Here is a 12998-nt window from a genome sequence, read left to right as displayed (position 1 = left end):
TTCTGTCTGGCAGAAACAAAGGAACGGAAAACAGATTTAAATATATGAGTGGAAAAAAAATAATAATGGAGATGTTCTGATGTACGGGGGGGCCTTTTGGCAGTCTCTCAGAAACAGTAGAATTGTATGATCATGTTTTGAGGGAAACTATGAAAACTAGCTGGTGGCAGTCCAGAAGGTTTCCAGTCCCACAAAATGGATTATTCTGTCCCGATTTATGGTTGTCACCGGGACAGAAGATCAGGTGGTCAGCCAGTTGGATGGGCACGGCATAAGTGACCCTTGTTTTTGTTAGTGGGTATGGTTTTGTGGCCTTTGCAGGGCATTTGGTTGCCCGGTATGCTCTTCCCCTTAAGGTTACAGTGAAATAAGTAAATAAAGGGCTGTGGCCATATTCTCTTAATTGCTTGGTGATGTGTAATTATTATAAATATCATTATGCTGAGAATGTAAAGAATGGAGAGACAAATAACTTCCCTGTCCATGGTCATGTATGCAACAGAGTGAAAAGGGTATTATTAAAGGTAGTATTAATTATATGGTGTGCATGAAAAATTGACTTAGAAAACTCAAATTAAAATGGAGTTTCTCCCATTAGTAGTTGTGTATTTCCTGGGTAGACCAGTGAGACTCACATCCCTAATGCCCTGTCTCTGACTCCTTCCCTAGTGCCCTGTCAATGACCCCTTCCCTAGTGCCCTGTCTCTGACCCATTCTCTAATGCCCTGCCTGTGACCCCTTCCCTAGTGCCCTGTCTCTGACCCATTCCCTAGTGCCCTATCTGTGACCCCTTTCCTAGTGCCCTGTCTCTAACCCCTTCACTAGTGCCCTGTGTCTAACCCCTTTCCTAGTGCCCTGTCTCTGACCCCTTCTCTAGTGCCCTGTCTCTGACCCCTTCCCTAGTGCCCTGTCTCTGACCCCTTCCCTAGTGACCTGTCTCTGACTCCTTCCCTAGTGCCTTGTCTCTGACCTGATCCCTAGTGCCCTGTCTCTGACACCGCTGCTAGTGCCCTGTCTCTGATCCCTTCTCTAGTACCCTGTTTCTGACCCCTTTTCTAGTACCCTGTCTCTGACCCCTTTTCTAGTGCCCTGTCTCTGACCCCTTCCATAGTGCCCTGTCTCTGACCCCTTCTCTAGAGCCCTGTCTCTGACCCCTTCCCTAGTGCCCTGTCTCTAACCCCTTCCCTAGTGCCCTGTCTCTGACCCCTTCCCTAGTGCCCTGTCTCTGACCCCTTCCCTAGTGCCCTGTCTCTGACCTTACTATTACTGCTTGAAAGGAACTTGTGCTTCTATTTCTTCGCTCTGCATCTATTGAATGAGTGGTGCCTCTAGGTATAATTTTGGCAGTTGTGAATGGGGACTGTCCACCAAAGGCATCATCTTTTTCAATTGACAACTATTTGAAATGAACTAATGGTTCAACTTCTTCAGTCTTTCAAGGAGGAGAGAAATAACCACTCAACTAGTAGGATACAACAGGACTTGTGGACGGTTTCCCAACTGCTGGAGAACCACAGGTGTCCTAAGCCTAATATATATTATATTGAACACATTGCCCCTTATTAATTTGCATACACAATCTAAAATGAAAAACAGTAGAGAAAAATGTGGGACAGAATTATATCTTCAGAAGGGATAAGTAATCATATTTGTTTATTAATGTTGCGAAAGTATGCGATATATAATTGTATGTAAATTTACCCTTTTTTGTTTGCACCACAGTTTTCCTCCTTTCTTCTCAATAAATGAATGTGTATTTAGGAAATATCTCATGTGCATGGTATAGCCATAATAAAACATAAATCAAGCAGGGATATCTGCACAGCTGGATTCATGTGATCCATGGAACAGTATCAACCATGATATTGTTATACAACCTCTGGCACCAACCTTTTTCTTTTTTTGTGCACTGATTTTTTCTTCTTCTTCTTTTCTTTAGGAGGTGGTGAAGGGCTGAGCTGTTCTGCTTCTGAGAAGCTATCCCTAAACATAAGAGAAGGTCATCCTTGGTTAAGATTACTATAGCCTAATCCTGTAGGCCATAAATAAATCATAATACAGGCCTGTAAACTAAGATCCCCCTACCACACATAATACACTAAGACTGTCACCTTCTTAACGGGGTGTTCCAGTTTCTGACCAACACCCGCACCCCACTGCATGTAGAAATTTGGTTTACCTCATTCCCTGGAAGCCGTCACATAAGTTTATGCTCAGTAGGATGCAGTTCATCTAGTCAACTTCAACAGAACAACATAGCTGTATTGTATTCCGCTCTATGGAATAAAGACTCTTTATAATATCTTGTATGTATGTTAAATGGCTGTGGACATTAATCAGTCTGCAAAAACTGTTTCTGCTGACTCTGTGGAAAAGGGAGTCTTATAGCAGTCGGGGGCATGATGAGTCTTTGAGTTTAATATGCGGGTGAAAGTATTATGGCAATTGAGTGGCAGCCATATTATATGACCAAAGAGGGAAAATCTCTATCCATAATTTCTATAAACATATAAAACGCTTAACAAACATTGCTGCCAAGACAGAGAAGACATTATAAAAACTATTTTGTTTTGGATATGTCCTTTCAGTGATTTTGAGAAATATTATTGTTTTTCCTGCTTTTACTATTTTAACAAAGTGATGAGCAGTTCTGGTTTTACTGCATGTATAGGTTTCCTCCTCTGCTATTTATTAGTGTACAGCATTTACTGTAAGGGACAATTAGCGGTGAAATCCTGTAGGAACCTTGCACGATGGGTCTCTGTGGGATGTTAATGGTAAGAATCTTTCTGTACCATAATTTGCCCCTTATGGGAAGTCTCAATTGGCTGCGATGTGCCGCTGGACATCACTGCTATGTACGACTGCACACATGCTCCTCTATAGATTGGTGTGGCCCTGTCCTGTGTTGGTTGCTATGGAAGGGGCCTCAAGGAGTCCGAAATTTCTCTTGGCGGCCCTGGCCTCAACAGAGTGTATCTCTGTGGACTGATCTGGAGACACATCTCTTTGAATTCAATCTTCCCGTAAGAGTTATGAAAATTGGGGGGACTTACAATAATACAAAGAAATATGTGACCTAACGAAAAGACTATAGACTTCAAAGTTTCACTTCTTGGAGAAAGGAAGGAGGTGGGCACACTCCTTAAATCTGCTTGTACCTGCTACACTGGATTCTATACATTTAGGCTTGTGCAGCTAGATGTTTCACTAAAACAGCTTATCTGTTCTCATGCGCTAGTTTCACCACATGACCCAGCTGGTGTCAGGTGTATTTGTTAGAAGCCATCAAACAAAACAAGAACTGATAGCGGCACATGGGAATCAGTTTCCTCTCTGCTGCAGCCTTCATCCTGCAAGGAATTTATGTCTCGGAACACAAATTTCTGTTCTAAAACCACAATTCCCTTTTTAAAGTGCTGTATACCCCCTATCTTAAAACTGTCCTCAACATTGTAACAACAAAAAAGGTTTGAATTGTGGTTATAATGGTAGTAAGCATGGAGCCAAGTGCTCACGTAGCTGTCTTGGCTGTGAAAGCTGAATTCTCCCATCACACCAGGTTTGGAGGTCAGCAAATAGCTGACTTCAGAGGCTTATCAAGGAAATTGTTTTATCCAGGCTTTCTCAAAAGCTTTTCTGACATCCAGCAATGTCATAAAGATGGATGGGCTTAGAACTCATGTGCTTTCAATACCATTTAAGGTATAATGATATTTCATGTTTCACTGTCAGGTCATCAAATTGACATTTTATATAATTAGGCCCATTCAATACAAGACGTGTCAGGACTCAGTCTGCTTTTAATTGCTAAGTTTAGAAGGGTCACAATGTGATTCAGAGCTGTACGTAATTTCCTCTGAAACCTTTGTTCTCTTACCTATTTTTCTGGGGCGGGCTGAGCTCTCTCCCAAGCCTGTCTGTTGTACGCCCATTCTCCAAATTTCCATTTTGCTTCTCATGTTTCGTCTCTATGTCTGGAATCGGTGGGCACTTCACATTGTCACTACAAAGAGGGAAAAAAACAAATATATTCTGATATCAGAGTGGTGTGGTAGGACCCAGAATGAAATTAAATAACCAGAGACTGGGTTCAGATTTTATTTAAAAAAACAGGGATGAGGTTGAGTAGAAAAACATATCAATATTTTTTAAAGTTAAAAATACAATGGACATCTCTAAATCAGAGTAAGATTGCATTGGATCTGCATTACGTAAGTTTCTATCTGAACGGACAGGTGTTCCCAGTATAGTCACAGTCATCACTACTGTGAATTTTAAACTTGAAATACTGATTATTGCAGCAGTTTTAGTAAGAATAGGATCATATAACTGTTCTACTTCAAACAGGAAGCCAGATGTGCCTTCCAGAATTGAACAAACACCATAGAATATATTTACTAAACTGTAGGTTTGAAAAGGTATAGCAACCAATCAGATTCTAGCTGTCATTTTGTAGAATGTAGTAAATAAATGATAAAAAGAATCTGATAGGTTGCTATAGGCAATGTTGCCACTTTTTCAAAGCCGCAGTTTAGTAAATATACCCCCATGTCAGATTGGTGTCCTCAAGTATATAGGAATCCAGTATATAAAGCCACAATACCATATTATCATTCAAAATAATACATAATTTATAATTTTTGTCATTATCAACGTGAAGCAACCAAGCACAGCGAAGCATGCTAGAACCCCCTATTCTGTGTATAAAATATATATTAAGAGATACAAGCCACATACTTATTTGATATTTAGGTTAGACATATAATGGAGTTGGGAGGTCAGAGAGAAGATAATATAACACATCCTCTATATGCAAAACCTCCTTACTAAATATCTATCACTAATCCAAGCTGCAGAACCACCCCAAGCCATGCTTAAAATTGTCTCCATATTTTCTTCTGCTGTTTGTCACCTTTCTCAGTCCTAATCAGTTGCTCGTCTTCATCTATCCCACTAACAATGAATGACAATGTTTTGAAGCAAGCCTTGGTAGCGTTATGAAGGTGGAAAAAGGTTGACAGACGTTAGCATGAAGGAATTCTGTTGTTGGTAGAGCTGACAGCACAGTGAGGTTTGATAGATGTTTGGGTGAAGGATAAAGCAGTTATATGGTGCAGATGTGGGTTTAGAGGAGGGAGAATGAGAGATGGAGAACTGGCTACAGGAGTGACATGGTTTCAGAGGCAGATCATGGTTTTCCCTAAGGAGAAATGTCCTAATGCAAGTAACATAACTGTGAATACTTTTGCAATTTGTCTACACAAACCAGTATGTAAATGTTGCTAATCTTATGCTTATCATTATTATTCAGACCAGGGGGTAAATTTATCAAGCTGCGGGTTTCAGAAAGTGGAGATGTTGCTTATAGAAGCCAATCAGATTCTAGCTGTCATTTTCTAGAATGTTCTAAATAAATAACTAGAATCTGATTGGTTGCTATAGGCAACATCTCTACTTTTTCAAACCCACAGCTTGATAAATTTACCCCCAGATCCCTTTGTGTAATGATAATTTGCAGAATAATAGTACCCTCTCTTCTAGATTTGTGCAGAAATTACCCAGTTCCACCTACAAACCCACAGAAAAATACTGTTATATTTTACAGATGATATGTCTAGATAAAATGACTAGCCCAATGAGTTGAACAAGCAACATTTTTTAAAAGCATGACCTGTTTTTTTACAAGATGGGACCAGATATCTGGGAAGTCTAGAGCTATCATTTAATTTAATTATGTCTCCACCTGTAAAAACAAGTAGGCTTTTCCAGGGCCTAAATGTGCAGTATAAAAAATGGTTATGTCCAAAAGTTGTGTGGATGGTTTGCCTGACATGGTTGTGCTTATAAAAAGCCTGTGAAATGTATGTAGCAGAGATGCTCAGGCTCGGTTCCCCGAGAACCTAACACACCATAACCTAGCAGATCTGAGTACCAGCCCGAGCCAGCTCAATATTTTAGCGCGGCCCTCGGAATTGAAAATGAGGCAAAACGTCATCGTTACGTCGTCGGATCTCGTGAGTTTTGGATTCTATAAGTACCGTCCTTCACGGCAATCCAGCACCATTTCACAGATGGACACAGAAAGGGTAGCACAGTTCTTGCCAGTCTGTAGAGCAGTTGGGCAGCGTCATAAGTAGAATAGAAAGAGGAGGAGTAGCAGTGTTCTTCAAAGTCTCCAGTTACATTCTGGAGAGCTCCATTGCTAATTGTCATTGCTGAAATAGAAATAATAGGGCTGGCAGTCTTGGTCTAAATCTGCAGTTGCATTTTACTGTACCGTAGCTCACTCAGAAACAGGAGAGGTGGCAGGGTTCAGTGCTGAAACAGAAATTGTAATAATAGGGCTGTCAGCGTTCTTAAAAGTCTCCAGTGACATTCTACTGTGCCATAGCTCATACAGAAATAGGAGGGGTGGCATTGTTCTTGTCACTCTCCAGTCTCAGTCATGATCATACTAATCCCTCTACATCATGTGCGAAAGTCTATTTTCAAGTGCATAGTGGTTTTAAGTCAGAGAAACAAAAATGTAAATAAAAAGCTTGTACCTTTTTAAAGAAAAAAACACCTCTCTAATAAAGGTGAAAGCTTACTGTAGAAAAACATAAAATTGCCTACATGCCATTCTACCCAAAATATTACCAAGCATACCAGCATCAACTAGCTCCCTTCTCTCAGCTAGATCTCAGCACCTGCAATCTACACTGTCATCATATTCACCCTCAACAGTGTGTACATCATCCTCAAACAATACTAATATATCCTTGCTGTAATCCACCATCACAGAAGTCTCTGTACTTTGATGTAATTGCCGGTAATGGCTTTCCTCATGGAATTTGTAGTTAATTTTACGACAGAGCTGTCATGATTTTTGGGCAACTCTTTTAGACCAAACCAAATGTCAAAATGTTTTGCAGACTCATCTGCATCACCACTGGGTGTTTTGGGAAAGCTAAGTTTTTTCCTAGCAGCAATTTCCAGAGAAACTGAAGGAGGAGACGTCATTGTGTAATGTACCACTTGAGCTGTCAATTTGCTGACCAGGACCTCATTGCATCTCTTGAGATATGGGTCAGTTGGAAAGAAAGAAAAGGCATAGCCCTTAAACCTAGGATCAAGCACAGTTACCAAAATGTACTGATCCGATGTCAAGATGTTGATAACTGTTGGATCCCGGTGAAGCGAATAAAGTACTTAATTTACAAGTCCAGCATATTTAGCGGAATTGCTTTGTTTCATTTCCTCCTTCAATTTCTCTTGCTGCTTTTCAAAAAGTCTAATTAGGGGAATCACTTGACTCAAGCTAAAAGTGCCTGCACTCTCTTCACAGGTGACTATTTCGAATGGTTTCAGCAGCTTGCACAACACGGAAAGAATTTTTCACTGCGCTGGGCTAAAGTACATTCCCCCTAAATTCTATTCTTCTTGCAGCTGCTGCATTCTCCTACATACGGTTGCAGAATCCCGAAAATGACCTTAAATATTTCGGGACACAGACAGCATCGCCTGCATGTCATTGTCATTTTTTTTAAAAAGTTCTGTACCACCAAGTTGATTGTGTGAGCAAAACAGGGAATGTGATGGAATTCCCTCCACTGTAATGCTCTAACAATATTGGGGGCGTTATCAGAAATCACATATCCTCAGGAGAGTCCAAGCAGCATAAGCCATGTTGCAATGACATCCCTTAGTTTTTCAAACAGGTTGTCAGCGGTATTACCTCTGACCTGCGCCTTGTCTCGTCTCTGATAACCGCCTCTCACTCCCACCTTCAAGACTTCTCCTGTGCTGCTCCCCACTTATGGAATTCCCTACTTCGCTCAATCAGACTTTCCAACAGCCTTCAAATCTTTAGATGCTCTTTGAAAACCCATCTTTATTTTAGAGGTGACCTTATCCTTGATAACACTATTCCCACTAATGCACCCTCACAACTATCCCAATCTCCATTCTGAGCCACACTCGCTCCTCTTGTTTCAGCTGTGCCCTCTTCCCTTTAGAATGCAAGCTTACTAATCAGCAGAGTCCTCCATACCCTTTGTTTTCATGTCTCCATTCATTTTGTCTGCCTTGTCTGTTTTTGTTTTACGTAAATCTTGTTTTATGTATGGCCTAGTCTTCCCTACTGTACGGCACTGTTGAGCACTGTGATGCCATAGAAATCTATGATAATAATTATAATAAGAATAATATGCCTCTTAATGAAGCAGATGATACACAGAGTAGCCTGCCTCTGAAAAATGTGACGTACTTGGGTACATGCTGCTGCTTTTCCTGCTGGTGAAGGCGAATCACGAACCCAGTGGGCTGTCACAGTTATATAATATTTAATTTGCCCAGTTCCACTTGTCCACATATCTGTGACTAAGTGTACAGTGGGTAGAATGGCATTTTGTAGCCCAATAATTACATTTTTACGAACCTTCTGGTAGAGGTGAGGAATAGCTTTTCTAGTAAAATGGTGTCGTGATGGAATTTGGTAACGGGGACACAAGACCTCAAGTAATTATCTAAAGCTAGCTGCATTAATAGTGGATATTCATCATCATCATCATCATCATCAACATTTATTTAAATAGCTCCAGAAAATTCCGTAGCGCTTTTCAATTGGGAACAAACACTGATAAGACAATACTGGGTAATACATACAGACAGAGAGGTAAGAGAACCCTGCTCGCAAGCTTACAATCTATAGGACAATGGGAGTTAGAAACACAAGGGCATGTGCTATATCATATTGCACAATGGACCAGCTAGAACGCAAAGGTAAAAGTATTGAGTGGGCTATGTGTGTTGCAATGTTGGTCAGAGGGTTGTTGTCTTGCGTTAGCAGTGTAGAGGATGGTAATAGGGTAATCTAGGGAAATTAAGATGGTGGTTGAGGAATATCATAACCTTGTCTGAAGAGGTGGGTTTTCAGTGAACACTGGAAGGTTTGAAGACTAGAGGAAAGTCTTATTATGCGTGGGAGGGAATTTCACAAAGTGGGTGCAACACATAAAAAATCCTGTAACCGAGAATGGGAGGATGTGATGAGAGTGGAAGAGAGACGTAGATCTTGTGCAGAATGGAGTTGTCGAGTAGGGAGATATTTTGAGACAAGTGAGGAAATGTATGTCGGTGCAATTTTGTTGATGGCCTTGTATGTTAGTAGAATAATTTTATATTGGATTTATTGATATACAGGCAGCCAATGTAGAGACTGACAGAATGGCTCAGCAGAGGAATAACGGTTAGTAAGGAAAATCAATCTAGACGCTGCGTGCAAAATACATTGTAGGGGTTCAAGTCTGACTTTGGGAGGACAAGTAAGGAGGGAATTGCAATAGTCGATGCGGGAGATGTTGAGTGCATGAATTAATGCTTTTGCGGTGTCTTGTATCAGATATGTGCGTATTCTGGAAATGTTCTTAAGGTGTATGTAACATGATTTAGATATAGAGTTGATGTGGGGAATAAACGACAGTTGTGAATCAAGGATTACACCTAGGCAACGAGCTTGCGGGGTGGGATTTATGGTCTTGTTATCAACAGAAATAGAAATGTCAGGCAGGAAACTTCTGTTTTTGGGTGGGAATATTATTAATTCAGTTTTTGAAAGATTGAGTTTGAGTTGGTGAGAAGACATCCAAGATGAAATGGCAAAAAGACAGTCAGTAACATGAGACAACACAGATGATGAAAGATCAGCAGAGGATAGATAAATTTGTGTATCATACGCGTAGAGATGATACTGAAATCCAAAGGAGCTTATTAGTTTTCCAAGAGAATTGGACGCAGATCTAATACTAGCATAGTTGCCATGGCGCCTGTGATCTGCTTTGCGACTGGGTGACAGCTTTCATACTGGCTAAGGATTGTTTAACAGTCAATTGTTGTAAACTACTAGTAGTCTTCTTCTTGGTCTGCTTCTGGGATGAAGATCCACCCCTAGCAGCAGAAGCAGCAGCAGTGGGCATAAAGCTCAAGGATTCGTCTGAGGAGTCCTGCATTAGCAACTTGGATGCAGGACTAACTCAGAACACTTGTGAGGATATTGATGATGAAAGTGTTGCGGGTGTAGATTGCAGGTGCTGGGATCTAGATGAGAGAAGGGAGGTATCTGATGCTGGACTGCTTGTTGTTATTTTTTTAGCATAAGTTTCTGATTTTCCCAAGAGCTTTCCATGAACTTGCTTCAAATGGCGTAACATGGATGAGGATCCTAGATGGTTAAGGTACCTACCTCTACTGCCTGTGGTTTTACAATGCTTCAAAAGCTAGACAACTGTTGTCAGAATTTAGTTAAAAATAATTCCACACATAAGAGGTGGATTTTGTGGTCTTATGCCTAGGCATGACAATGGCCTTCTTATCACTGGTAAGAACTGCTGCAGTCTTTGTTTGAAAGTGTATGAAAATAATATTGTGACCTGTGAGGTGGTCAAAATTGACTGCAAATGACTTGAAATTAGTGTTATTGAGATTAATAATAATTTAGGAGCAACAAACAAGAAAAATTATGTGATTTTAGCATATTTTAGCTATTTTTCTAAAAAATACAGATCCAAAACCAAAACCAAAACACACGAGGGCGGTTTTGCCAAAACCAAAACTAAATCATGAAGCTAATCCAGATCCAAAACCAAAACCAAAACGAGAACACAGGAGTCAGTGAACATCTCTAGTATGTAGTCGCACACTGTGAAACTTCCCTTAATGCCCAGTAATACAATGCACTGTCCCCTCTGAGCAATTTAATAAAGAGCCCACCTTTGATGCCCTCTAATCTAACATAGTGTTAATACAGTGTTGGTCATGGCTGACATGTGACATTTTATTTTAGAGTGTTCAATAAAAAACTTAGGTAGTTCAGCCAATCACAGACTGAAGTTTAGTGAACTCTGATTGGTTGCTGAAGTTCATTGAAGAAAAGCAAATAGCATGTCTGCTTTTCCTTAGAGAAATCTTCAATAGTTAATGTCACATTGGGGTGATAATGGAAAAATTATTAAGGAAAAATGTAAAGCCATGTGGACAAAGCCATGGGTATCCATGAGGGACTCACAGAGTGTCAAGGGGTGCAAATTTTGGCCATTCATAACATGTAGTTATACATGGTACCTTAGACAATGGGACCGAAATATTACAGTAGTGTTTCTCTCCTGGCAATCCAGATCCCTATGTATCTCGTCTACATGCATTACCCTGGATCTCAATCAGGAAGAGTCTCCTGCAACAGCAGTCAGTTCTGGCCATTAATCAGTCAGGTCAGTCACAATGAATTAACTATACTCAGGTCTGTACTGTAGAGCTTGTGTGAGACTTTAGATGCCACTGCCTGGAAGTCAACTCAACCTTAACACAGATAACTTGTAATTATTTATTATGTATTTGTGCTTTATAAAATAAATGATGGTCTGTAAGGAAGAATAGGTTGGAGGGAGATGGATTAATGTGCATGGGTTGGTTCAGCCCAATCTGGGGGAGAATCAATTGGACAGTTTATCATGAACTTGCAGAGAATCAATGTCATGTCCCTTCCATCACATGACTTTATACCATGGTACCTGTCACTCACGTGATACTCCCAGCAGCCCACTGTAGTGGCAGCGATGTCCACTACAGTGATTCATTTACCCATCTTGGGGCCAAGGATAATTGCACTAGATTAGAGAGAAACAGAGTCAATGACCAGCGCTGGCCCGCCCCTCTCCCATATTCCTGTACTCCTGGGTGCAGATATTATCTACACGTCCAATAGTTGGCTTATAGATAAAAATTCTGATGCACTTATTGGATAGTTGGATGTCCAGATGGATATCTGGGATCAGGGAAGGGTTAGGTGCTCAATAGTAAAAAATTGAGGGGAATCATTCCTGCATATCATTTTTTACAGGAACTTATTCATATTTACCATTATTGGTATTGCACAATGAGAGGTTTTTTTTAATTACCATTGTGATGATTTTGTAATATATCTAATGACTGATTGTTATTTTCTGTTGAATTCATGTATGACAATGTATATTGGATGTAACCTTGTAATGTAATCTCAACATGTGCTTTGCTAGATGACATGAGTTTGAACTTATGCAAGTGTCAATTAGCCAGACAAAGATACATAAGAATCTTGTAGGAGTTTGAAGCCCCAAAGTTGTAAACCACTTAAGCAGAACGAGCAGAGGTGAAAGATTCTATGAGGTGCCCAAACATATTTCTTAGTGATAGATAATTTACTTTGGAAAGCTCTGTGTCATTTTGGAAATCAATCTGACTTAATTGAAAGTGTAATTCCTAAGGTGGGAGTGAAGAGCCTGTAAGAAGGGTTTAAAATTTACTGCTTGAGACATTACATCATCATCATCATCATCATCATTTATTTATATAGCGCCACTAATTCCGCAGCGCTGTACAGAGAACTCATTCACATCAGTCCCTGCCCCATTGGAGCTTACAGTCTAAATTCCCTAATATATACACACACTCACACAAAGACAGACAGAGAGGGAGACAGACAGAGACTAGGGTCAATTTTTGATTGCAGCCAATTAACCTACCAGTATGTTTTTGGAGTGTGGGAGGAAACCGGAGCACCCGGAGGAAACCCACGCAAACACAGGGAGAACATACAAACTCCACACAGATAAGGCCATGGTCGGGAATCGAACTCATGACCCCAGTGCTGTGAGGCAGACGTGCTAACCACTAGGCCACTGTGCTGCCCTCATGCATTTTCATTGGGGAGTCTGTCAAGACTGAAATGTCCCATATTTTTCCATTGTGTTCCCTCACATCAAGTCTACCTAGTAAGTGTACTCTGATTTTATTTCCTATTTTATTTTCTAAAACTCATTTGTATAAACTTATTGTATGTCTTGTTATTATTTTTTGTAAATAAGGCTTGGAAACATTTTTCAGATTAAATAAATTTAATCTAGTGTATTCTCTATGATTGTTTGCGAAGTTACGAAGCCCAGGGACGCTCATGTTACATGTGTATGTGATTTAAGCATGTA

The 12998-nt window shown here is 40.3% G+C and overlaps 1 protein-coding gene across 1 annotated transcript in view; it reads right to left on the bottom strand.

Moving 5' to 3' along the window:
- SRRM4 (serine/arginine repetitive matrix 4) overlaps positions 1-12998 on the bottom strand; it is a 140296-nt gene that overhangs the window by 49368 nt on the left and 77930 nt on the right. The window contains exons 2-3 of the mRNA XM_075178541.1: positions 3881-4006; positions 1891-1983 (exon numbers count right to left, since the gene is read on the bottom strand). Of these exons, the coding sequence (XP_075034642.1) occupies positions 1891-1983; positions 3881-4006 (219 nt within the window). The remainder of the gene's footprint in view (positions 1-1890; positions 1984-3880; positions 4007-12998) is intronic.

The sequence above is a fragment of the Mixophyes fleayi genome, chromosome 1 (assembly GCF_038048845.1).
Source record: "Mixophyes fleayi isolate aMixFle1 chromosome 1, aMixFle1.hap1, whole genome shotgun sequence".
Classification (NCBI taxonomy): domain Eukaryota; kingdom Metazoa; phylum Chordata; class Amphibia; order Anura; family Limnodynastidae; genus Mixophyes; species Mixophyes fleayi.
Note: the sequence above shows the minus strand (reverse complement) of the source record. Positions and strands in the feature narration are given on the sequence as shown.